A 27,769-nucleotide genomic window follows, 5' to 3' on the forward strand; every position below is an offset into this window, starting at 1 on the left:
GAAAGGTGGTCCCACCCCATCCGCCCACCCGTACCTAACTTGGCAAAAAGTTACCACCTTCCAGCATCCCACAGAATTTGGATGTTTACTGCCTGCCCTATTATCGTCACCCCCCAGCAGGCAAGCACCAAGACAGGGAATTTACTTTGCTCACTACCTAAAACAGAGCACTCAGGGGCTGAGAAAATATCATTCTATGCCATCAAGTGAAAAGGGCCAAGAAGCACTGCTGTGGGACAGCTGTTCCCGCGAAGTCTGATCCCAGCTGCCAGCCGAGAACAGACTCATCAATCCTTGTCCCCTTGTCTGTGACAGCACCTGACACACAGTGGGCATAGGACAAGTACTTTTGTCTAAATAACTTTTCTCCCGCAGGCTTTTCTCTCTCTTCGGTATCTGAATTATATTCATACACCATCTCCGTGGTCAGACAGATGTATATAATACCTATAAAGTCACCTGACCCATCCCTTCCTTTTACAGATGAGGGGAGACAGGCTGCAGGAGGAGAAGTACTGGGCCCAGGACACGTAGCACAGAGAGTTAGTACGAGAGCCCTCGTGTCTCCCGAGCCTCTGGGCCATCTCTCCACTTTGCCAGGAGAGCAGGAATTTGTGAAGCACTTTCAGATTCTCATACTCTTAGCAGTGAAAAGTTCAGAAGGCAAACTTCATGCTGTGGCTAAAAACAAGTGTTTCCGGTAAGGCACCTGTATGTCTGGGTCCACCCTGGTATTTTTCACTCCTTTGGTCAAGTTACTAACCTTTCCTGATTCCTTTGTACCTGACTCACAGGTTCCTTTAGGAATTCATTAGATTTTTCATTTTAAGACACAATTACAGTCAGGTTCTGGAATAGCCCCTTGAAATTGTGATGTAATGAATATCCCAGCTCTTCTGGTTTCCTTTCTACTTCCTGTACTAGAAGAGCTTCACAGAGGGCATTCTATTCCCAAGACTCCAAAGACAAAGACTCGGAGGCAAACAACAGAATTGCAAATGTTCCCCAGGCCCAGGCATCTGCCCATCAAAAGCTACACACTGAAATAAAATGATCAACTATGTGACTCTTTAAAAATGGCTTTCAAATGTTCCCTTGGCTCCTGTAGCAGCATTAATGTTAGCCCTAGATTTTTCATGCAGTGAATTTTCACTCCTCTTCTCAGCCACAGCCTTCACCAAAAAGATGACCTGAAGTCTGGAGAGAACTTGAGTAAACTCAGGAGGGCACAGCAAGCCCGGGCTGGAATTTAGCAGAGGGACTGAGCTCACAGCCTAGTTTAAAATCCCAACTCCATCCCTTACTAGAAGTGTAACCTCAGGCAAGACACCTCATTCTGTAAGTTACAGTTTCCCCATCTGTAAAATGAGAATAAGAATAACATTAATAATAATAATTTCATCACCATAATAATGATATTCTCATCTGACAGAGTGGTGGGGAGAACTAAATGAACACAGTAATGAGTCACGATGGGAAGAGCTCTGAAGAGTGCCTGGTCCACTGTCACTGCTTTACGAACATTAGCTATTATTGTTATTTCTATTAATTCCTTACAACTCTGCTCCACAGAGAAGAACACCACATCCAATGATGTATTTCCCACTGTTTTTCACTTGCTTAGAATTCTCACCATAACTTACATGGACATACCGATGACCCTAAAACAAAGACTTTACTCTCAAGGGTCCCTGAGGTTTGAAAAGATAGCTCACATGCTAAGTGCTTCCTGTCTTTACAGACCTGAAAATAGACGTTAACAAGATCATCTGTTTAAAACCACTCACCTTCATCTTCTGGTACTGCTGGTTCAGGTTCTCCTTGGTGGTCGCTACGTGCCCATCAACATCCACATCCAACAGGTTACCATTAACTTCATCCTCTTCTCCCATCACCGACTTGCCGTCACCCTCTTGAATATGAGTCCCGTTCTGTTCAATGACCTGTTTCTGTTCCATCCCTGCCCTTCCTGAGTCTCTGTCAACATTTGCCAACCAGTCTAAAAGGTTTTCGATTTTGGTTTTGCTCTCTTCCAGCTGCTTTACAGCTGCAACCTGGGCAGGAAAGGTCACAAGAGACAACCTTGAATGTGGGCCAAGGCAAGAGTGTTGTAAGACTTCCCAAAAGCAAATACTTAGATCATTGAAAATCAGAGTAGGGAAATTAAACCAGACCCACAATGAAAACTGAACACACTGAAATTAAGCCTTACAGCGACAGGCAGTTACCCTGAAGTTTCCACTGTTCTTAAAAACACATTCCAAAGTTTTAACTGTAATTAATGGACCTCACACATTTCACAGGTAGGAAGCCTGACAATCCCACTTAAATTGTTTTTAAAAGTTTAACAAAGCCTACAATCTATTATGTATAAAATAAATAAGCTACTAAGATATACTGTACAACCCAGGGAAGATAGCCAATATTTTATAATAACTCTAAATGGAGTGTAACCTTTAAGAATTATGAATCACCATGTTGTGCACCTGACACATATAATATTGCACATCAACTATACCTCGATAAAATTTTTTTTTTTAAAGTTCAACAAAGCCAATTCTTCAAACTTTGTAGTATTTGGTCAATTGCCTACGTGAAAACCCAGAATTCTAGTCTCTGGTGCTAATCATCACTTACGACCACCTGATACCACGTAATAAATCAAGGCGCTGTTACACTCATCATTTTCAACAAAGCCGTAGGAACAGGGTACCACATATTTGAATAAGGACCTTTTCCGTTTCTTCCTTGATTGCTGTCGTCACAACTTTATCCAGCTCTCTTTTCGACTGTTCTGCCTTTAAATTAAGCTGTTCACACTTTATCTTAGCTTCATTAAGTTTCTGTTCAATCAGAGCCTTATCTTCTTGTGACAGTTTTTCACCACTCTCTTTTAAGAAGTTCTCTGTGTTTTTCACTATTTCTGCCAATGCCTGTGCACTTCCTTGCATATCTTTCTGTAATTCCTTATAACATAAAAGAAAAATAAAATCTTAGTAAATTACTACTTATTTAATTCTTCCACAATTGTAATTCTAAAACAGGGTGGGGGGGGGCAGAGAAGAATCTAGCACATACAGGTTGTTAAAGCATATTCAATACTCTGTTAATTTGAGTTGGTTTATTTAAATCACAATATTTAATATAATTTGAAACCTCAGAGAACATTAAAGAAAGGTATGAGATTTGCAAGTTTAACAAATGGATGTGGTTTGTAAAACACTGAAAACAATTAAGTATTTACAAATGTAATCTATACATATTTGCACATACCAGATTTTTTTACATTATGTGAGTACATTTATTAAAGCTTTTAAATACATGGTAATATTATATGTTCTGTTTTTAAACATTTAATTTTAACATATATCTGCTGCTCAGGATAAAAACAAATAGTTCTCAAAGTTATGAGCTAAATTATTCCTAATGTAATTTCTATACTAAGATGATGACTTCTTCTAAATACCAGAGCTCTATAAAATAAAATGTTTGCTTCTTTGCCCTAGCTGCTAGGAAGCTCAGAGTAAGATCTCTCCTCAACAGTTACAGCTTTCCTTCGTCTAGAGTTCTCTATGTAATTTTTCCTCCTTTACACTTTCATTCTCTATAGAGTACTATGTTTAACTCTTCATATTGTTTTTCTCCATAGTTTTATTTTAAGTCTCCCCAAATTTTTCTAGGAAGTATTTGAATTGAAAGAGATACTGTCCAGTTTTCCAAGCACCACTTAGTGAAGAGACTGTCTTTTCCCCATTGCATATTTTTGCCTCCTGTGCTGTAGATTAAGTGACCATAGCTGTGTGAGTTTATCTCTGGGCTATTTATCCTGTTCCATTGATCTCTGTGTCTGTTTTTGTGCCAGTACCATACTGTTTTATTCCTATAGCATTGTAGGATGGTTTGAAATCCAGGAGTATGATAACTCTAGCTTTGTTCTTTCTCAAAGTTGCTTTGGCTATTTGGGGTCTTTTGTGGTTCCATATAAATTTTAGGATTATTTGTTCTAGTTCTGTGAAACATGTCATGGGTATTTTGATAGGGATCACAATGAATCTGCAGATTTCTTTGAGTGGTATGCACATTTTAACAATATCAATTCTTCTAATCCATGAATGCTATGTATAGAATACAAAAAATACAAGGATATATTGTACAGCACAGAGAATGAAGCCAATATGTTAGAATAATTTTAAATGGTGTATCATCTATTGCGTTGGCCAAAAAGTTCGTTCTGGTCTTTCCGTAAGATGTTACAGGAAAACCCGAATGAACTTTTCGGCCAACCCAATATTAAATGTTGAATCACTGTGTTGTATATCTGAAACTAATATAATATTGTAAATCAACTATACTTTAAAATAAATAAATATTTTTTAATAAAGAAAGAGACACTCTTTACTGAGCCACTACTATATGACATTAACTGTGCTGGGCACTTTACATAAAATATCTATTTGAGTCTGACAATAACATGGCAGTGGAAGTTTGAGCAAAGGCAGTGAGGCCCAGAGAGATTAAGGTACAAAGCTGACAATGTGCAGAGTCTGGGACTGGATGATCTCGTTACAATGAGAATGTTCTTTCTCCTGACACCAAAATAAAACTTTATCTGTCATTATTGTTTGTTCTTTCAGTGAAAAAAAAAAAACAAATTCCAGAGAACAATGAAAGGAATAGGATGGGGCTAAGAGAGAAAAAGAACCCAAACTCATGGCTATGTCTCCTGATGTGCAAGTGAGTTGGGCTTCAACAGATCCAAATTCTAACTCATCACACAAGGTATTTCCACTATCAAATCTCCTTTATATCGCCTCCACTCAATGTCTCACTAAAAAAAAAAAAGCCAGGAAAATTACCTGGCTTGTTGGAGCTGGACGTATGACTCTTAGTATAAAGTTTCAAGCTCAGGTCTGGGGGCGTCTTGGGTACACCTTGCCTCCGAAAAGCTAAAATGATGACTACTTTCCAATAACCTGAACTGTTTTCCAAATACTTGTAATCAGTCTTAACATCAACTCAACCCACTAATGCAAAGCTAGATTCTACCTCCTGCTTGGACTGGTACTTCTTTAACTCAGCCGTGCCATCTCCAATCACGAAGGCTTCCTGATGACCAATGAGGCGGTTCTCGGTTTGGGTGAGGAGGTCACAGATGCCCTGGAGTTTCTCTCTGTACTCCTGCTGACGCTCCTCCACCATCTGAAGGGAGCAAAAGCAAAGCCTCGTGAATGTGGCCACCAACTCACTACTGTCATAGCTCTTTACGAGAACACATTTTGCAAGTTTCCTCTATGTAAGCTCTCTTAAGTATGCTGTAAACATGATAGCAGTGGGGTACACACTGAGCAAGGTACACAGAAAGTGAGAGCATGTCTCATGTACAAGGAAGGAGATCCCGTTTGGATGACAGCTCAACAGAACACTGGCCACACATATGTGTAAGAGATGGAGCTTCTGACCGACAGGAAGAAACATCCCACTTTCTGAAGCTCTTGAAACCTGCGACACACACAATTAATTCTGCAAAAGGATATCAAAACAGAAGTTAGTCGTGATTTGTCTGTTAAAATATTCGATACGTGTAAACCGGTTACCATGCTGGAGACCATGCTTGTGCTTCCAGAAGTGATCAAAGGAGCCTTGCACGCAATATCTCTCCTTAATCACTGTGGCTAATTCCATCCCCACCTCTGCTCATTATTGCTATTGGATGGACCACCTCAATATAATTCGTTAAATCACCCTAAGAGATTAATTCAGCCATTACTTGCATCTTTTGTTTTCCTTTTATATACATACTAGTTATTTATTCTATAGCCATAGATCATGTTGACTAGGAGCCTGACACATGCCAGGCAAGGTCCTGAGGGTTTTATATTCTTTCTTTCATCGGTGCCCACAATACTACCGGGCAAGCACTGCTACGATTTCCAATTTCCCAATGAGAAAACTGGTTCAGTGACTTGCCCTGGGTCCCACAGCAAGTGAGTGGTATAAATGGGGTGTAAACTCAGGCAGCCTGGCTCCAGAGCCTGGCCCTACCCTGCCATGCCCACCCACCTCCCAAAGGGAAAAGATACCCTTAACCTTCTCTATCCACATGTTCATCAATTTATCCCCAGAAATTTCTCAATGCATCCACATTTCCTCCTCCTAGAAAAAAAATCAAAACTCTCCTCTGAAAACAGTAGTTTGAGGGAGGTCATGAAAATTAAAAGCAACTAATTATAGCCTTCTTATGGCACACAGTACTTTTATATATTGTAGGATCGCTATATTATACCCTGTTCACTCATTGCCAGTCCAGAAAATCTCTCCTGTCTTCTCTTATCCACAACCCCTGGGGTTTACATTACAGGTTTCACACTGAAGACCTAAATACCAAGAATTCCCACTCCGCAAAGAGAGGCGGACCTTCTGACGATCGAGATCTTGTTCTAGCTGTAACTGAGCCTCTAAATGTTCCACCTGGGTAGTTACTGATTCCTGCACGTCAAGGAAACCCTTCTGAGTTGTATTTAAGAGCCTCAGCAGTTGTCTGCTTTGGGTGGGAGACAGATCTTGTGCATGTTCAGAGATGAAGAACTGCACGTCAAAGGCAGTGGTCTCCAGCTGCGTTTTGGTGTGTCCGAGGTCTTTTAACACATTCTGTGAAAAAAGTAGTATGAGTTACCAACAGCGAGTTAAGCCACAATAGAAAGTTTCTATTAACAATAACATTTATTATACATATGCTTCTTCTATCAGGGATTCAAGCTTTTATTGACATTTTTTCACAATTCACTGAGTCAAGCCATTCATTCGTACTGAATGGTAGTGATGAAATTATTTCAATACTATGGTCATTAATACATTAAAAAACAATCCTTCTCAGAATATATTGACCTTGTCTGGCAGAGTTACTTGAAATGTAACTCCGCCAAAAGGTAAAGATCTAACTTGTGTACATTTAGCACATTGAAGGGAAACAACATTAAAATACTGAATGGATAAAGAAGATGTGGCACATATATACAATGGAATATTACTCAGCCATAAAAAGAAATGAAATTGAGTTATTTCTAATGAGGTGGATGGACCTAGAGTCTATCATACAGAGTGAAGTAAGTCAGAACGAGAAAAACAAATACCTTATGCTAACACATATATATGGAATCTAAAAAAAAAACGGTTCTGAAGAACCTAGGGGCAGGACAGAAATAATAATAATGCAGACGTAGAGAATGGACTTGAGGACACAGGGAGAGGGAAGGGTAAGCTGGGATGAAGTGAGAGAGTGGCATGGACATATACACACTACCAAATGTAAAATAGATAGCTAGCGGGAAGCAGCCACATAGCACAGGGAGATCAGCTCGGTGCTTTGTGACCACCTAGTGGGGTGGGATAGGGAGGGTGGGAGGGAGACACAAGAGGGAGGAGATATGGGGATATATGTATACATATAGCTGATTCACTTTGTTATATAGCAGAAACTAACACAACAATGTAAAGCAATTATACTCCAATAAAGATGTTAAAAATATATTCCTTGCTAATATTTATAAATATCCATGTAATTGTGGCAGCACATACACGAGACCATGGGAATTTAAAACATAAATCCAGTAGGCCAGAATTTCAGTTTTCTGACTCGCAGGCCAGGAGTGTCACTGCCCGCCATTCATGAGGGATGCTGTTCACATTGAGAACTTGGGGAAGAAAGGCATGACAGAAATGATTAATACCATGAAGCAGCTACAGGACTGAATTAAATGATTGTCTTTATGTGACTGATACATCCATAAATACATAAATACCAACCTCAACATGCAGTGGTAGTAAGAGTTTTATAAAGTCTGCAGGGACCTCATCAGAATGACATCTGTAAGGTTGTGATTATTTTATAGCTGAGTCAACTGTGAACAAACACCTCTTAGCGAAAAAGGAAATAATCCTTTATAGCTTCAGCAAAGTCACATTTTTTCTAAACCTTTGTTACATTCAATCCACAGGTTTTCTGATGTACTTGGTCTTATTGACTTTGACACTTGCCTTGAGAAACTCCAAGCTTTGCTTTACGTGTCCAGTATCTTGAACCATCATGACCTCCACATCCTTCACAGATGTGCTCATCTCTGATATCCAATGCGAGAACAACTGAAGTTTGTGCAGAAATTCTTCATGGGAAACTGCTAGTTTAGACTAGAAAATAAAATTGCATGTTCATTTCTGTCTGTCCCCAAATTTCAAATTCCTACAAATAATGATCCTGTGTTAAGAGCTTAATAGTTTATCATCTTATGACTAAATTTTCAAACCCTCAGTTTTCTCCCAAACACTAGTTCTGACTCAACGTGAGACGGTCTGGTACCTACCATCTCGGAGTCAATAGCCAGCATGATGTGGTTCATTCTTTCCGAAGACAAGGCATGGAGGGAGGAGAAGGCCGTCTGCAGACTCTGGAGGCTTACACTCAGGTCCTCGAGCTGTCCCCTGGGGAAGTCACCTGGCAGAGACTTTAAAAACTCTTCTGCCAGCGTCATGTCTTTTCTTAAAATCACACCAATTGGAGCCAATCCCAATTCAAATGTCTGCAAAAAATACACATCCCAGATATACCTAGTGAGAAACACAAATATAACTAATATTCAAAATATAAAAATGCTCTTTTTAATTTTCCAAATTAATATCAGCTGACTACCCTCCATAACTGGCAGCAGACAATTCTCACCTCTAGCTGTTTAAGTTGGTTCTTCAAAGCTTCTAGATTGTTATCCAGAGACTCCTGGTTACCTAAGGGAGGCCTCATATCTTGAAGCAAAGCCAAATACTCGCACATCTTTGATCTGTGCTGTAAACACTGCTGTAGCTCATTGGAAAACTAAACACAAATGTGGACATGTTAATTCAATAGGCTTTATGCAGATTTTCAAGCAAATAAAATGTATGGGATTATTCCCAAATGCAAGCTACTTCCTTATAAAATGTAAAGTCTACTTACTTGTTCCATCAAGCTGTCTCCAGAAGCCATGTCTTTTGACCCTGAAATACATTCCAAACGGTTTGGGGATTCAGCGCATAGCTCCTCCAGCCTCCCGCCTCTTGGCAATGCTGATGCACAGACAGGAGAGTTTTCTGGTCCATTTTCTTTCATATTTTGTAAATTAAGGGAATGGGGTTTTTCTCTCTTGCTGTTATGATCACCAAGAATGTGTGGCTTTTCATCCATCATCTCAGAAGCTGTAGATGATTTTTGATTCAATTCTCCACCCTGTCCTCCTTTCTCTGAATATCCATCAGCAAGCAGCTTGCAGAAAACATTTTCAAGTTGCAGAGGAAGAACTTCAGATGTCCTACCTCTTTTCTCTAGATCACACTCCATCTGAGTTAATTCTTTCATCAATTCAAATGCTCCCGAAATTTTCTGGCTATCCTGATTTTGCTTAAGTATATCGAGAAGCAGCTCAGACTTGAGGTTTGCAGTACAGAGCGGATCCTCTCTGCCCTCTGCTTTTAGTTCTGGCGAGTTATTCATGGGGGAAATACCATAGTCACTGGTTTTAGAGTTGCCAGACACACCAGATGCTTCACTTACCAATGATGATGAGCTAACTCTTTTAATTAAGTTTTGAATTGCAATGTTAGTATCTGCACAGGCTGAAGGTTCTCCAAGCTCTTGAGGATTCATATGACCTTCTTTCAATCTACCTTTTAAGATGTCCTTGACATCTTCAATGGAGACCTGAGATAACTCAGGAATCTGAACCTCGTTTTCCTGGACTCCTGGAGATGAGGCTGGTTCTTTTCGCGCCTGTTGCTCAATTACTCCTTTCTCACTGTTAATTTCTAAGGATGAGCAGTCAGTGTTTAACGTGTTACTGGAGTTATTTCTTATTCCATCTGCACAGAGTTCTGACTGCACAAAATCCGTATGTTTCCCAAAGCCCTCTGCATCTGTAAGAGGGAAGACTGAAGATGTGCTTTCATCTCCTTCTGGTGTGAACTCAGGAACTGCTGATCCTCCTTCTGAGACACTTTCTTTAGTAGGAAGATCCTTCTGTTGGACCATCTCCTTTGGAGGTAAGTCTTCTTGGGCAAGAGCTGCCTTTTCTTTTACATTATTAACTCCTAATTGCACGTGCTCATTCCTGGGAGGGGAAGCTACTAGAATACAGCTTGGGGTATCTTCATCTGGTTTCAGTATGTCTTTTGCTTTCACATTTTTAGCACAGTGTTTTAAATAAGTAAACAGATCAAGCTCTTTTTCAGGTCCATCGGTGGTTGAATCCTTCTCAATCCTTGTATTCCTTTCAGACAAGGTCATGTCTGAAGTCATGTCATCAGTGATCACTTGGGAAACTGAGGAATCGAATATTTCTTCATGATTCTCAAATTGAACGGGACTTTTGCTAACTATTGTTGGCAGATTCTTTGGTTCATCTTTAAGGGCTACTGTTGCTTTTTTAAGGCTTCCTTCCTGATTATGTCCTTCACTGTGTGTGATGTGTGGGAACGGAAACAGACTATTAACTAAATCCAGACTCTCCCTTGTACTTTTACTGGGCAAAAGTCGAAGACATTTATTATCTTCTACAGGACCTTCTATAAGCACTTCTCCTTTACCTGCACACATTTTATGAACCAATGTTTCATCTTCTATTAGTATATTGTTTTTGTCAGCTCTCCTTTTAATTAGATCTTTTCCATTGCCTTGAGGATCTTGGTCAGTTACAGAGACTCTGGATGACAAATGGCTTTCCTCCGCAGGTTTTACTATTAAACTGGGCTCAGAACAAATGTCTTTATCAGAAGATGAGTCACCCTGAAGTGTCACATTCTCATAATATGGATTTCCACCTTTCACAGAGTCCATAGATTCTGGCCCTCGAATCAACTTAACCCCTGTGTTCTTTAGATCACCCGCTAGCTCAGAAGTTGAACCGACACTAGTATTATGTAAAACACCAACAGGGCTTAAAGCGTTTTCCAATTCCGTGTCTTTCATGACAGACAGCAATTTATCCTTAAGGACCATCTCATGATTCAACAGATCTTTGCTTTTTCGAACAACCTCAGTTGCATATTCTGGAAGGTTACTTCTTTCAGGAACCAAGCTACTTTTACTACTTGATTCTGGCTGCAAAACATTTACACTTTGCTGTTTTTCCAAAGAACTATGATGGTGCTTTTGATCCGGGAGAATCGTTTTATTGCTACTTTGGCTTGCATGGCTGTTTCCCGGTTTGGGTGCAGTGGTGACACACACGGGGACATCCACACCCTCAGCCTCGTCCTGGCACACGGGCTTTCCATCCTCACCTCCTGCTCCTTCTTCTTTGGCATCACCACCACCATCGTCATCATCGTCGTCCTGATCATTACTGTCACACTCAGAGTCCCCATAACTTTCTTCATTTTGCACAGAATCTAAACGATCGGGATCAGATTTAAATTCTTGCCCAGTTACATACTCTCCTCTCCCTCTCCAACAGCCAGCACCCTCAGAATTTAATGGAGTCCTGAAGCTCTCTTTTCTTCCTACAATTTCATGGTCAGTCAATGAGTTAGACTCATCACCTTCAAGGTCATCTGTGCTGTCCCGTTCTGATACGATTTCCATCAACCGTCCATTCACCTCATAGGAGGCAAGTGAATTTAAGTGGATTCTTTCACCAGAATCGAATTCTGCTTTCTCAGCAACTATGAGAAAATCCTGCAGAGACTGTGCTTCTCCCCTCACACCTAAGCTATCAACCAGTCCCCCTTGGGTCCCCAAAGAATGTTCATCCTCTTTAGAAACATCATAAAACGCCTCTCCAGAAGGAGCGGCCCAGTCATCTTCCTCTGGCAGCGTGTCATAGTCCTTGGGCTGCAGACAACCATGGTCATCACCTTCCAGAGGCAGGGAATCATGGTCATCATCTTCAAACAAGGGCGTGTCATAAAAGTCAGCATCGCTGTCTGTATCTGTTTCTGTGTCGCTCTGCTGATCACCCAGCAGTGATGTTTCATAGTCACCAGCACTGGCGCTGACAGCCCCTTCAGATGATGGGGTATGAATGTGAGCCATGTTGATGTGATGACTACCACCCCTCAGGGGCAGGGCACAGGAGGACCCTTCCACCGTGGACTCACTTTGCTCGTCTTCGGGTTCCTGATGAGAAGCAGCAAGCATTTTTTCATCATTCTGATCTTGTACCTGAGGGTTACTATAACCAATACTGAAAGATTTTTGTACAGTGTTTTCTCCCTGTAAACTGATGTTGATAGCTGCAATTCCCAGAAACTGGTCTTGAAATTTTTCTCTTATTCTTTGACCCGATAACATGGTTTGGTCACTGAATGGCAATGTAAAGGCTTCACGTTTATTTCCACTGTTCTCTGCAGTGTGTACATCATGAAAACTTCCCTGACTGGTCCTCAGTTTATCATGACTTAACAAGGCACTCAGCCTGGGGGAATAGTCCAAGAGACTTGAATCCCTGCTAATATTATCTTCATTCACCGTTTCATTCAAATCACAGATTCTACTAGTTTTTGATTTTACTATAGGACTTATCAAATCACTTGCAAAGTTTTGAAGGTTTTTAGAATGACTACATTCATCTGCATGTTCCTTTGTTTCTATTTGGCTTTGATTTTCACCATTTTCAAGTCTGTTTTCAGAGTCTTGTCTGAGCAGGCTAACTTCAGCAAGTCCAGGCTCTGTTAAATGTGGTATCAAACTAGGAACACACAGGCTGGATGAATCCTTAACTTTATAATCAGTTGCCAGTATATCTGCCACGTTTTCTGACTGGCGAAATTCACTCCTGGTAACGTTAGTTCCCAGTTCCTGAAACTCTTCATCCATGGCATTTTCAGAGGTTCCTTTACGTTTAGGTTCTCTGCAATGACATTTATCAAAACTACCTGGTGTAGCTGTACTTTCACTCGTTTCTTTACTTGCAGCATTATTCAGAAATACACCAGGGAGTCTTATGACATCAAGACATTCTTTTACAGGCGTGTTCTCATCAATTTCTGTACCACAGCCTTCCAGGAGCATCTGAACAGCGTCACCCAAGCCTCCATCGTACAGCAAAAGCCTCTGCCCTGTGTTTGCATCCATATAGCTATTTATCATCAAATAAGACAGGAATAATTTTTTAGTTTGTTCTGAGCTCTGAGTCACCACTGGCTCTTCTCCATCAAAAACATCTTCTTCTTGCCTGTAATCATGGACCATGGATGGCTGGAATTTACAAAAAGAGAGCCATCTTCTGGAATTTTCACAAGCTTCGAAATCTCCCAAATCTGGCATTTTATCGGGCAGCGTTATACTTTTTAAAATCGATGCTGTGTGATTGTCTATGATTCCGAGTTGCATGGCAACGTCCAAACCAACGACTTGAGATGTTTCTGGAATGTAAAGAGCAGCGATTTTCTGCCTGCCGTTCAGGATCTTAGACGCCAATTCATTGGTAATCAACTCCTGCTGCAGGGAAGAAGATGTAGGGAATATCTCCCCAGAGTGAGGCCAGATGAGGCCCACGTAGCCTCGCTGAGCCTCGAGGACCAGAAGGGCACTGCTGGACGTTATCAGATCACATTGGACTGCCTCATCGACAGTTAAACGCTTGGCGGGGTTGCATTGGATGATTCCGCCTGTTTCCACCTGGTAGGTGAGGATACTGTTGGCAGTGTCTCTGTCCATCACCCCCTCTGCCACGGCTTCTTCTACAGTCATTCTCTGACCAGACTTGGAATGGATCAGACCTCCTGAAAGCAGCTGCGCACCCAGTAACCTGAACATGGTCTCACGGTCTATGAGGCCTTCATGAGCTGCCCTTAAAATGCTTAAGTTTCTCCCACATTTTAACGTTATCCTGCCTCCTTCTTGTGGCCTCACAGGCAGAAGCCGCACCCCTGTGTTTTCCTGTAAAATACTTCTTTGCATTATATCTATTAAAGACACCTTCTCAGAGGTGGTGGGGTCGATAAGATCTTTACACAGATTCTGCCGTTCCAGGATTTTAGAAAATAAGGCAGAGGAAACCAGGTGCTGCTGGAAAGCCTTCTGCAGTGTCAGCTGTTCTCCTGTGGCCGGAATAACAAGAGAGCCCGTGGAAAGCAGGATCTCAAGAACTCTGATGGCCATGGGTTCTGAGATCACACCTTCAGCCAGAGCATCCAGCACTGGAACCGTGGTGGACGACACAGCAGAAATAATCTCCTTCGTTTCACTGAGTTCTCGGAGTTGGCTAAGAACTTGCTCATCAATAAGGCCATGATTTTGGGCATCTTTGAGGTCAAAGCATGTTCTTAATTCTGGTGAAACAAGCCCAGAAATCATGAGCTGGGTCTCAAGCAATCGGATCCCCGTGTCATAATCAATGAGGCCTCTTAACACGGCCTGAAAGACAGAAAGGACTTCTCCCGTGCCCTGATCAATGGTGCCTGCGATGACTTTATCCAGCTGAAAGGAAAGCATGAAGTCTCAGTCAATGACACGAGGGTGGGCAGAGCGTCATGAAACTTAGTTTGCATTTTCTTATAAAAAAGACACTTCGACATAAAAATCCTCTACTTACCAAGACGCGGCAAGGCTGTGAGTGTTAAGCAGCTCAAATGCACAAGTGATCTATGTCAGTGATCTATTCGAGAGCACAGGATGTGATAAAGCTTTGAAAACGACATGCATCTGTGAACTGAAAACTTCATATCGTGTACATTAAGAAGGTTAGTGAGGACACAGGAAATGATGAGGGTGAGGAAACAGGACACACACCTAGAAGGCAAACCATGCTCTCTGCAATCGGGTGAGATTAGTCTCCTGACACAAGAGAGAGTTTCAAACCCCATGCTATTGATGTTTACAGCATACAGACTTCTTCACAGATAGCCAAAACCCATGAGCCAGAAAAATCGTTACATACCCTCAAAATACGACAAATAGTATGTAAAGTACTCCAGGGAGTGAGGGAATTGAGTATAAAGATAACTTTTTGAATACTGGATTTTGTGTTGAATATGTGTTGTCAAGTTTTAAAAGTTTAAGGATAGGCCAAACTTTAAGCTATTTCTGTTATATTTTAAGAAGATGCTAGAGCATCCTCGCTAAAACATATGGTCCAGTATTTCTCAAAGAAATCTCATGGATATCTCTGAAAATCAGACAAATCCCCTAATGCTCCAATGTCACGTTTAGACGTGACTCACGGACTATTTTATACCATCATATTTATATAGTAGAATATCTATCATATCTATATAACAGTAGAGGAATGGCTTTGACAGAGAAGAGTTAGAAAAATGAATGATTCTTTCCTTTTACCATGCAAGGCAGAGATTAAGATGTCACAGAAATTGATGACAGCAAGTGTAAGACTGCATTTAATGAACAACACTGAAATCTCCTAGTACTTAAATAAACCCCAGCCATGTTTCTTCCATGTACACAACTCAAGGTGATTTCTTTGTCATTGACATATATTTCTACAATCATGCAGTTAAACTAAAAGTCTTAAAACAGCCTCATGTTCTAAATAAATAACATTACCTTCTCCTCTACCTTTATATCTCCTAAGGTTTGTGATTGTTGTAGTTGTTTCAGAGATTCACTAAAGAATAAATTATAACTTTCTTGGAGAGTTTTCACTTGTTTTTCCAATTCATTTCTTTCTTCGTCTGTCATTCTAAAATAACCAGGAAGTACGAAAAGACGAATATAAGTCTTCAAGTGATAAAGATGACACACTAGCCTCGATGATTTTGCAAAGAATACTTTCCTAAATTAGCATAGGGTCATAAAATATAATCTCATATACAGATTACTCAGGTCTTAGAATGGTTGTATATGAAAATTAAGGATGGCCCTTATGACCCTAAAAACATCCAGGAATCCTTCTCTTGCCTGGAAAAGGACTAAAGGAAAACAGTGTAAACTAATATATCAGCACCTCTCTAGCATATACAAATTTCTAAAATAACAACTGCTGTTGTCTGACAGAGGGAAAGATCCCATTGTTAGTTCCAACATGGAAAAGGGACAAGTAAGGTACCATGACTCAAGATGAAACTTGTTCAAGCAGAAGGATGAATAAAGAGGAAATTTATAAGGAAATTAACCCAATTTCCTTATAAATTTAACCTAAGGTACAATATAAAATCATTCTAGAGTAATTCTAAAGATGACAGACAAACAATATTTAAGAAAAGGGTAGACTCCTTCCCTGTCTGAGGCATTAGCTGAAATATATGAAGTGCCTTGTTGCAAAAAGTAGGACCAAACCACAAGAAATTAAGTTGCCACAGTTCTCAGCTAAGAAAATGAAGAACGTATTTACACACATTTTCCAAAAGGTAGGTCTTGGAGAGTAAGTACTACTCAGAATCAAGACTTGGCTTGGCATCTTTACTCACTAGCTACAGATCCTAAACTCTCTGAGCCTGTTTCCTCATCAGCAATATATGGGGGTAATAAGTACATTTCAGGGTTTTGGTAAAGACCAAGAGTGATGAAAAGCGACAATTAAATAGCCAAGTTTATAGTCTTAGGTTATTATATTACTAAGTAAATTTGTGATTGAGTCCCATTTTTAAACTCTACATTGCAATTGACCATCCTCTACTTTGCTAAGAGTTTTGAAGACCACTCCCCTACTTCAAATAAAAGACCTAATGAAAACCAACATACTTGTCTCCGTGTTTAGCCAGGAAGAGCTGCATAGTTTGCAGTGCTTCGGATAATTGTTCCTTCTTGACTGATATTTCCTCACTGGAAATCTGCGAGGTAAAGAAAACACACTCAAGCTCTTCCTTCACAAAGATGACACAACAGTCATTTAAAAAAACTCCAAGTTTTCATCAAGACCCACACGATGGGAATATTTTCAGGTGATCTGAGTAAATACCCATCACTTATTACTGGTTCACAGGCCTGGATAAGAAGACTGCTTTTGAGAATGCACGATGAAGGAAAGTCCCTCCCTCTAACCCTAAGGCCATCATTTCCACGAGGAAATAATAATACTGCATGATATGGTTCTTGCATTTGTCCCAGCCCAACCACGAACAGAGAATGCCTTAATGATTCCCCAGGTGGCCAAACGTTCAGCACTGGAAGAACATTGCCATCCTCAAAAAGATACATGAACATGGAACAAAAACCTTCCCTTCCTTCCCCCAAGCTCCTGGATACAATGCTCCTCTGGAAAAAAATTCCTCTCTAGAAGTATTCCTCTCTAGGTTTGCAGGTCAAGATTAAATAATTTCTATTACTGGGACTTCACTTGCAAAAGTCGCCTGTGACAGACAGAGAAATAAAATTGACCTGTTTACTTTCTCCTAATTCCTCTCTGTATCATTTCTGAAGACCTAATAGCAGAAAGTAAATGCCTTCTTTTAAGTGAGCAGAAATGAAATGATGGGACAATGAAAAGGTGTATTTTCCCCAGACGTATTCTATTGAGAGTCAGCCTAAAGTCTATTTTTCATGGCTATAGGTAATGATGAGGCAATACTGATTTTTTGAAAGACACATTTATTACTGACATCAAATTACCTTAAATATCCTTCAACAGAGAGACCATCGAGTGCTATTCAAGATTTATAACTGGGGCCATGATCTGCATTGCAAAGGTATCTGTCTACTTTTATGTCTGCTAGGTCTAACACTAACACTGGTCGGTAAAATTCTGGAGAATTTAGAACTACAGAATGAGGAAATACCAAGCGTTTATAAACCACGTTCCTGAAAAGAAACTTGTTCTCTCAAGAAATCCTTGCTAAGTTTGTGTCCCTATTTTAGCTCTTTTCCTATTTGACAGGGGGAAAATGAAGAAGATGTTTTAAACTAAATATTCGCATAAAATTGCTTTGAAGGTTTTGGGTTTAAAACACTAAATGTAATTTTCCTTTCCAACTTATTTCCCCCACACTCTATAAAATGTAGTTTGCTAGACTATGAGCTAAGCTGGCTTTATTTCAACTGAATGAGAATTCAAGTAAATACTCAGGTCTATAAACCTCTCCCGGGGGAACCTCAAATAAGGTTCATCTGCCTCATGCCATAGGCGAAATGAGACAAGATGTTGAAGCTTTCTGTTATTGGATTATGTCAAAAATGTCTGTTTCAAGTGATGACAAGTGTGTACTGATGCAGAGCTGGAAGGGAAAGCTAATGATTGCCTCTGTAGTTTCCACAGGTCAGGCAGGAGCAGCAGGGCAGTGCAGGAAACATAATCGAGAAAAATACTGCTTACTTAGTGGAAATTTATTTTTTAAAATATAGTAGCAATTCCAGCATTATCAGTAGCAGCAGCAAAACTGCTTAACTCAGTGCCCTAAGAGCTTCAGGTGGAACAGCCCAAAGGACACCTCAGAGCAGTAACATCTCACGAAACGCGGCCACTCAACTTATGTCAAGTAGTGGGGTTCAGAACACAGCCTACAGAACTAAAGACTTCATTTAGGGAAGGGAAAGAATCTAGAATTTCCAGTGGATGATGAGAGAACACTTCTTTCGGAAATAGAAAAGACCCAGAAAAGCACAACTAAATGCGATCCTCAAATGTTAACATCTTGGTCTGCAGTTTGTTGCTCTTGAAACTTGTTGTTTCTATTCTAAGAACGAGCTTGCAACTCTTTATGACAGAGTGCATGAATGTACTCAGGGCACCAAACAGAGTGACTCTGTTCTCCTGCAATGCTCATCAAAACGATCAGGAAGCAGATCTCACTGTGAGGAAAAGCAGTCCCACATATTGGTTGACTAACAGTGAGACTAATACTGATGAAGTCCAGGTTTTGGAAGCAGAGACAGCTTCTTCTGCCACATACTGTGATTCCTTGGGCAAGTTACTTAACGTCTCTGATCCTCATTATAACTGCATATAGAAATGGGGGAAACTAAAGAATTAAAGGGTTTTTTTTTTAGGTGGACTGTATCAACTCAGTAAATTCTCCCCACTGTAATTATTGATATTATCATTATTATTAAACCAGGACCTCGGTGAGTACCTTTTGCTTAAAGAAGGAAGACTTTTCAGCCTTCTCTCCGTCTTTCAATGTCTTGCTGATATTTGATACCCATTTTTGTAATTCTCTGGCTTTTTCAACATGCTCTTTCTTTTCTTCTTCCAGTGACTTCTGACAGGTGTGAGTGGTTAAAAAAAAAAAAAAGATATATTCCAGTAAATTACTGAGCCATTAAAGTGATCTCTCCGCAGAAAACAAGGATTTAAAAATATTTTTTCATCACACACAGGTTATCGAGATATTTTATTCATTTTTTACCATATTCAACACGTCACGTAGCAGATGTACTTCCAAAATGTTTATGGTAGCAAAGCAAGCTGTGAGAAATAGTCTTGAATGATCAGCCTAACATCCTAGCTAGTCTATTAATATGACACATTTAAAAACTCAACTTTATTCATGAAGCACTAAAAGAAATCTGAATTGCTGCCTTTGCATTAGCATTACAATCATAACTGTCGTGACAGAAAAGTAACAGACAATGGAAAGCTGAAAGAATAAAGTCTACACAAAACAAAAAATACACAGAACGAAGAAAAACCTTCCCTCTCCTCCAACACATAACCCATTCATAATGCTGCTTTTAATTAAAGTCATAACTAGAAATGGGAGATGGTGGTAAAATATAATATGTAAAGAAGATTATGACATACAGGAAAACTAAAAATGTTCATTTTTCAAGACAATCTGAAACACTACAGCCTCACGGATGTGAGAACAAGTTTACATTTTCCTCTGCGATTCCACGGTTCTTTTTTAAGTGCTCTTTCAGTGAGTGTAATGAATCATTTAATAAATGGGAACCCTGACACCAGGTTGGATCCAGGCAGTGATGCAGAGTTCTGAAGAAAGGATGCTGTAAACTCATGGGAGATCCTCAAGCTTATCCCATATTCCAGGTAAAATACTTTTATTTAGTTTGGGTAGGAGTCAAAAAACGAATCTCAAAGCTAAATGGAACCATTATGAAGAGGAGTAAATCTTTTGTTATTTTCCATTTTAAAAGTATTCTCTCTCGGGCAGAATGGAGTCTAAAATCCAAGCCTCCTGACGTTTAGTCTAAAGGAGTGATGCAAATTCTTCCAGATCAGGAGACAGCAAACTTTATTCTGGAAAGGACCAGAGAGCAAATATTTTTGGCTTTGTGAGCCATATGGTTACTGTTAGAACTACTCAACTCCGTCCTTGTACCCAAAGACAATATGTACACAACAACGTGTCTGTATTCCAATAAAACTTTATCTAAAAAAATAAAAAAATTTTTTTAAATTAGAAGTATTCTCTTCTGAGCAGTCAGGTGTTTCCAGCCCTCAAGAAATTAACAGTGCTTCAAGCATGTCACACAATTACTAGGCCGTGGATCTCATACCATCAAGCTGTGGACAAAGCAGATGAACTAGACAGCATCACCCTGACTCTGGTTCTATAAACAGGTCCTATTGTGAAGAATAGTAGAGGCTGGAAATCCCTGTCATCAAGGGCTCAGATACTTCTAGGAGTTTAAGTCCTGTGTGGAAATCAAAATCAGCTTTTTCTAAGGCTTCTTTATATGTCAACTTTCTTTTTGTTTGAGGACAGAGGATGTTTCTGACATAGGACTTTTGATCTTTGAGCTTTGTAGCAATGAAGACATCTATAATCCCTACTTGGAGGGCTTCTTCAATCGACAAGCGGGCCTGGGTCTGGGGCTCAATCAGCCCCCCTGTCAAGTACTGAAATTCCAGACAGCGGATTCCCATGTCCTTACTTATGATATTTGCACTCACAGCTTCCACCACTGACATCACTTTGTTACTGATAGGGTGACTTATCCCCGTGACGACTATCTCACACTGCCGTAGCTGCTGTGCAAACCCCTCGTCCACCAGGCCTCTGTGCAAGGCCTCGGCCACCCGGTACCTCTTGCCGGTCAGAGGGTCAATGATGCCCCCGGTACTGACTTGGGCTTCAAGGCATCGGAGGGCGGTGATCCGATCAACCAGATTCCGACGTGTGGCCTTTAGCACAGAGATCCTTTCCCCACTGGAAGTCAGCCAGTACCCTGCCACTGGACTGCGTGAGTCCTTCTTGGGGACTAACCTGCTCAGCAAGGAATCAGCGAGTTCTGTGAGTGTGAGGAAGCCTTCCTGATACTTTTTGATGGAGGCTTTGTCAATGGTTCCCTGCTCTATGGCCTCGCTGATACTGAACTGTAATCCTGTCTTAGTATCGGTCAGTATACGACAGGGACGCCCATAGGACTCAAAAAACGTGGCTTCCTTCCATTGATACTGCTGCCCCGACAGCTCAAGGTAGGTACTTTTCTCAATCAGGTTTCTCTGGAAAGCCTCGTAGGCAGTCAGTTCTGCTCCTGTCTTAGTGTTGACGACAGCAATCCTGTGAGTTTTCGCTACATTGAGATTGGAAATGTTCCTCTCCCCAAATGGAAACAGAAAGCACTGCCCGTCTACGTCAAAGACACACATGCGCAGTAACTCTGAGTAATACAGGGTTCGCTTGTTATTGGGATTGGGAAAGGCTCTGGTGTTGCTGGATGGCTCATGTAAAAACTGCAGGATGGCATTATTTAGCAGCCCCTGCTGCAGGGCAACTTCTGGAGGAACCCGAATGCCCCTCACGGGGTCGATGACGCCCCCACTGGCAATCTGCACCTCCAATATATGTTTGCCCCTTTGCCTGTCAAGCATTCTATTTTCCATGGCTTGGAACACTGACAGTGTCTTAGAAGAACATGGATACCCCAGGGCCGCCTTCTCTGCCTCAAGGAGCCTGATTTTGAATTCAGGGTCAACCACACCTTTAAGGATTGCATCCTCAACAGAATAGGTCTTCCCTGAAAGGGGGTCAATTATGAAACCCGTGGCCGCCTGAGCTTCTAAAAATGCTAAAGTCATCATCTTATCGATGATGATTTTCTTGGCAGCTGAGGAAAATGAAATCTTTTCTGTTGTGGATTCTAGGTAAAGCCCTGCAATGGAGGTGGCTTTTGTCAAAAACTTGCTCAGAGTTTTCTGGACTTCTTCAACGGTCTTAAGGCCAAGTCGCAGCTGCTCAACTGTTTTCATGTCCAGAAGCTTAGCTTCGACCAACTGCCTGGCCGTCACAGTGTGCCGGAGCCCTTGGAACTGAAACTCATCATCCCTGACCGAGCATGCGTGATCACCACCAAAGTTCTGAAAGGTCTCTGGTTCTGAGCCCTTCTTAAGAAAATCTCTTTTGAGTCCACCCAGTGCCCTGCACCCTTCAAGCAGCCATTCATCAGCACTGGGGACTGGGCTCTTTTCTTGCTTTAATGCCGTGACTTCTGTGTGCATGGCATACTGCTTGTTCTTAGCTATCTGTAACGGGAATTTATAAGACGTTAAAAGTCATCTAAAGAACATTGTCATGTTACCCACTCTTAATCCAAATATAATTCCTAGAATAACAAAGATGAGATAAGAGAAAAACACTTTCAAGCCCAAGAGGGTTCAGGAACAAGAAATATTATTTTGACAGTCTGAAGTTTAAACTTTAGATGACAATTAAGGTATTAAAATGCTATGTCTAAAAAAGACAGGAGGTAAAATCTGTCCACAAAACTTGTTAGAAATTAAAGTTAACTGCTTGGTTTTTCTAGTTTTTTTTTTTTAGGGTCAAATTTTTCGGAATAGAGTCCCACAGATATGACAGGATAGCCATGACCTCTGTGTTTTTCATCTCAAACATTTAAAAATTGAAGACTGTAGTTTGTAGTAAAGATTCAAGTAAATCACTAGAAAATGATAGCATGATTTTCTGTCAGACTACAAAGAGCCACTCACATTCAACACGGTTAAAAAATGTAGCCTAGCAGAGAAAGGAAACAAGAGCGGAAACCTGACAGAGGGTAGCTGACAAGGTTCCAGAATCCAGGGTATACCTCTAAGGGTGCCAGAAGCGTCACCAGGTCTATTTCACACTTGTCATCTTGACACCTGACAGCGTGTCTGGAATGGTACAGACCTTGATTTCTTAGCTTCTCGATTTCTGACGGTCTTGCAACAGGGTTCATCTCATCAAAAGTTATCTGTAATTCGGTGCTTGTTTGAGAAAAGTATTCAGAGTAACACTGCTGACTTTTCTCTTTCTCAACCGGAGCCCCTGACGGCCCGCCCTGGCCCTCCTTCTGCATCTGTTCAGCACCCCGATGTTGCCATCCTTCCTCCGAAAGCTGTGGTTCCTGAGTCCACCTCTGTAGAGGGGACCTGGCCATGGAGGGAGAGGAGGAGAAGTCCCCTGGGCGCTGATACTCCTTCACTGCCATCTCAAGATGTGGCTTGAAGGCTGGGTTCTTTTTCTGGATTTCACACTGGAGCACCACTAACTGATGCTCCTGTTCTTTTATCTGCTGATCCATCTTTTGCTTCAGGTTTTCCACCTCCCGTTTCTGGGCGACCAGCTCATCTGTGAGCTTCCGACATTTCTGGTAGTGATGTGCCTCCCCATTCTGCCCTCGGTGCATCTGCTCACGATATTGCTGGAGCTGCCTCTCAAGTTCTCGGATATTTGTTTCACAGAGCCTTGCGTTCTCTTGCGCCTTGAACTTTTCCCGCTGGAGAGACACAAAGTCAAGCTGGATGCCCGAAATATCATGTTCCGTGATAACTTTGGAGTCCATCAGTTTTTCCATCTTTTTCCGAAACTCCTCTGCAGAACGTTTGAATTTCTCAGATTCCTCCTGAAACAGAACCATCTTCCTGTGGGTCACCTGCTCCTCTAGGATCTTTAAGTGCAGTTCGTCTTGCACCTTTTTCAATCTGTCGTTCAGGTCCTGCACCTGTGCCCACTGCATCTGCACTGCCTGCTCCCCAAGGCGTTTCTCCTCTTTGGATGCACTTAGCTCAGCACTCAGACTTTGCACCTCCTCCTCCGTGTTCTGGATGATGAGGTCCTGCTGGTCGCACTTCTGCTTAAATTCACTTACTAAATGTTGACTTTGGGCCAGGTCTTCTTCCAGGCATTTGATCCTCCTCTGGAAATCCTGTTCCGTTTTCGTCTGTTTGTGCAAGTGTTTGTTTGTGGCACAAAGCTGGTCTTTAAAACCATCCGCCTGGATTTTCAGTGCTTCACATCTTTGCTGGATGGCTTGTTTCTCTAAGACCACATTTGCCGATTCTGCCTGAATTCTCTCCATCATTAACTTGGTTTCGTTATTCTGCCTGGTGAGCTCATCCACTTTGTGCTTTAGTGTGTCTGCACAGTCATTACTTCTCTCCAATTCCTCCTTAAGCTTTTGGATTTTCTCATTATTCTCCTTTTCGGCTTGAATATTTTGAAGCAACTGCACGTGGCTTTTCTCAAATTGTTCTTTCAGGTGATCGGACTTTCTCTGGCAGGATCGTGCTCTTTCGCCAGAGAAGTCCTTGTCATCCTGCAAAGAAGTAACTTGTGAATTTAAATGCTGGATGCTCCTCTTGGTGACGGCCTGTGTCCTGGTGATCCGGTCCACCTCCCTCTGCAGCTTCCCTTTCTCCTCCTGCAGAGATTCCAGTTCTAGCTCATAGTTGTGCTTTATCCTCTTAAGGTCATTGGCCTCCTGCCTGACCTCTTCTGCCTTCCCTGTGGTCTGGCTCAGCTGCCTGTCCAGCTCCCGGAGCTGCCGAGAGAACCCCTCCTCCGCCTGGTCCTTCCTTTCCAACTCCAGCTTGAGGCATCTCAGTGCATTGCTGGTTTCACCCAGTTTTTCTTTAAGCAAGCGAGCCTTCTCCTCCGATGAAGTTTTCTTGAGCTGCAGGGCACTGAGTTCATACTTCAGCTCCCTCATGTCCTTCTCAGCCTTTCTATCGGCCACTGTCCGCTCATCCACCTGCTGCTTCAGTTCCTCAGCCTGGGTGCTCGTACAAGCTGGCAGTGGGTTTTCTTTGAACGAACACTGCATCTCGATTATTTTTCTTCTGGCTTCCGATTCAATTTTCTGCTTTTCCTTCAGCTGTTTCTCTGCCACCTGTTTCTGGAACGTGAGGTCTTTCTCCATCTGCTCGACCAGCTTCAGGAGCTCCTCTTCGTGGTCCTTCTTTCTCCTTAGTTCCTCCATCAGCTTATCTTTCTGTTGCTCCACCTCGTGGAGGCTGGAGTCTTTCCTCTTCAGATGGTTCTCCAGGGCCCTCCTGGTGGCAGTGTGCTCCTCCAGCTGTTTCCGGAAGCCACGCAGGTTCCTCTGCACGGCCTCCCTCTGGGCCTCGGCCTCGGCCGTGAGCATCCGCACGCGCTCCAGCTCGCGCTGCGCCGCCTCCTTCTCCCCCTCAACGGCCTCCAGCTCCCGGCGGTATCTCTGGGCCTCGCCCTCCGCCCGCATCTTCTGCAGGGTGATGTCCGCTGCATCCCTCTGCTGCTTCCTCAGCTCGTTCTCCGCTGCCTCCCTGACCTTTGGAAGCTCCTCCTCAACCCGGGACTTCTGCTTCTCAAGCTCAGCCAGCATCCTCTCCAGCTCTGTTATCTTCTCCGTGAGTTTGCGATTCTCCAGCATCGTCGCCTCCTGCCGCTGGAGCAGATCTGAATACACCCCGTGCTCAGAAGCCTCCTGACACCTTTTCATCTATGAGAGACGTTCAGAAGGGTCAAACCCATTCGACTCCAATCTGTCTTTAAGAATCTGAAGCCATGCTCATGAAAGGACTTACACAGACCAGTGAAACCAAAGGTAGCACAAACCCCACCACCAACCCCACCACCATCTGCAGAGAAGAAGCTTCAGAAAGTCAATAGTCAGAGAAGACAAAAAACCCTGCGTGTCAGGTTTTCTAAATCAAGGAATCTTTTCTTTCTTTTTTTTTTTTTTTGAAGTGAAACCAAAGGTAGCACAAACCCCACCACCAACCCCACCACCATCTGCAGAGAAGAAGCTTCAGAAAGTCAATAGTCAGAGAAGACAAAAAACCCTGCGTGTCAGGTTTTCTAAATCAAGGAATCTTTTCTTTCTTTTTTTTTTTTTTTGGTCTCTTAGGAATAATTCTGCTTTTAAAATTAGCTAGCTCAGAATTTTACAGCAAGAAGGAAGCTTACAGTATGACCCTCACCCCAGATGAGGACACTGAGGTCTAGGGAGGTTAAATAATTTTGAAAACTCACACAATAGGCAAGTGACAAAGTAGGAACCAAAATTCTCACAACAGTCCTCTTTCTGCTCTCACACACAACTCAGTCCTGTGGGCTGAGAAGAACATACAATGTATAGGAACTGAATGACATTAGAGAATTTAGTTTTCATTTTCTAGCCCAATGGAAATTTGAAATGATATTTACATTCTCCTGTCTTAATGGTGAAAGAAGCAAGATACAGAACTTTGGAACAGAGAGCCAATTGAGGAAATAATACTTAACATAAGGAAGGAGGAAAATTATATAAAAATCTGTAATTTCTACAATCAAATGCCTCACTAATTTATATTTGCCCTACTATGATACTTAAAATAGTCAGAATTGCTAATGCAAAGGCACCTATAGTCCCTGGTGGCTTTAGAAAAGATGTGCTTCATATACTCACTGATTTTGTTGTTGTCCTTAATGACATGGCTCATATGAATCCACTTTGACAAGAACCTTCAGATACTCCATAAACATAAAGATATTTGTTAAATATAAATGCTTGTAAAAGTGTACTTAGGGATTCAGATCCAATTAAGAAAATCTGTTTACTCTACTGATTACAGAATCAATCTCAGCTGGGAGAAATACACTTGACTACAGAACATGATCAGGGCTAGTTTATAATCACAATTTAATTTCTCTTTATTAATACCATAAGGTTATTAGTGTCATATCATCAGCTCAAAATCATCATATTTAGAAATAATTTAAACAAAAGGAGGGAAATTATTCTAAATAGCAGATTTTATTTTCATTGAAAAGCCCTGGTAAATCTCAAGAATTTAGTTTGTATTATAGACCATGCATCTTATTTTTCTTCCTCTCATTTCTTGATCCCCAATAATCTTGATGAGAATTTTAGATGTTTCCTTTGCTAACCTAAATATGATTTTTAATAAGAATTCATATGAAAAAAAATCTCATCACAGTCTGCAATATTTAGTGTTCTATTTTCTTTATTTTCTTATCAGGGTCAACTCTCAGTGATACTGAAGCATTTTATCTGCTTACACATTAGGTGTTCAACATGTTTTCAGCAGATGATTTCTAAAAGGGTCTTTCTCAATTCCTCATCAAACTCTGTTTAAAACTTAGCTGTTGCTCAGAGGTTGTGAGTCCCTCCCTTTTTTTCTTGGTCATGTTCTAAGGTTTAAAAAAATGAAAATTCTCTCAGAAAAAAATGTCTGTTGTTAAACTCTCAGTGTTTTGGAGTCATTTTAGTGACTGATAATAATCTCATGTTGCCTGGATAACTCTGAAGTTTTTAGCAAATATTAGAAAAATTACTAGAAACAATTTAGTCCTATAGCTGATTTGCTTTCTTGTATATCTCAAACTTATTCAAATAAAAATAACTTCAAGTTTTATCTAAATGTTCCCCAAGGAGACATGTTGTCCTTTAATCTCAGCAACTAACATTTAATATATTTTGCGATCAACAAAGACTGGAGAAATATCTTTATCCACCTATCTATTACAGACACTCTACTAATATTTCTGTAACTAATTTGGTATTATCTTTGAAATTAACTTGAATCCCTCTTTGATTTCATATTTACCATGGAAAATTCTGCTCTCTGACCAAGATCTCTCATGTGAGTATAGATAGACCCAGTTTCAGAAACACTACTCTTTGGAATCTGAAAACTGAGCTATGTAT

At 41.2% G+C, this 27,769-nt stretch overlaps 1 protein-coding gene across 1 annotated transcript in view; it reads right to left on the bottom strand.

Moving 5' to 3' along the window:
* DST (dystonin) overlaps positions 1–27,769 on the bottom strand; it is a 485,281-nt gene that overhangs the window by 129,674 nt on the left and 327,838 nt on the right. The window contains exons 36-41 of the mRNA XM_024754681.1: positions 18,985–19,113; positions 16,661–16,749; positions 15,524–15,659; positions 5,047–5,199; positions 2,733–2,966; positions 1,788–2,054 (exon numbers count right to left, since the gene is read on the bottom strand). Coding sequence (XP_024610449.1) covers positions 1,788–2,054; positions 2,733–2,966; positions 5,047–5,199; positions 15,524–15,659; positions 16,661–16,749; positions 18,985–19,113 — 1,008 coding nt within the window. The remainder of the gene's footprint in view (positions 1–1,787; positions 2,055–2,732; positions 2,967–5,046; positions 5,200–15,523; positions 15,660–16,660; positions 16,750–18,984; positions 19,114–27,769) is intronic.

Source organism: Neophocaena asiaeorientalis, unplaced genomic scaffold (genome assembly GCF_003031525.2).
Source record: "Neophocaena asiaeorientalis asiaeorientalis breed wild unplaced genomic scaffold, Neophocaena_asiaeorientalis_V1.1 scaffold319, whole genome shotgun sequence".
Taxonomy (NCBI): Eukaryota; Metazoa; Chordata; class Mammalia; order Artiodactyla; family Phocoenidae; genus Neophocaena; species Neophocaena asiaeorientalis.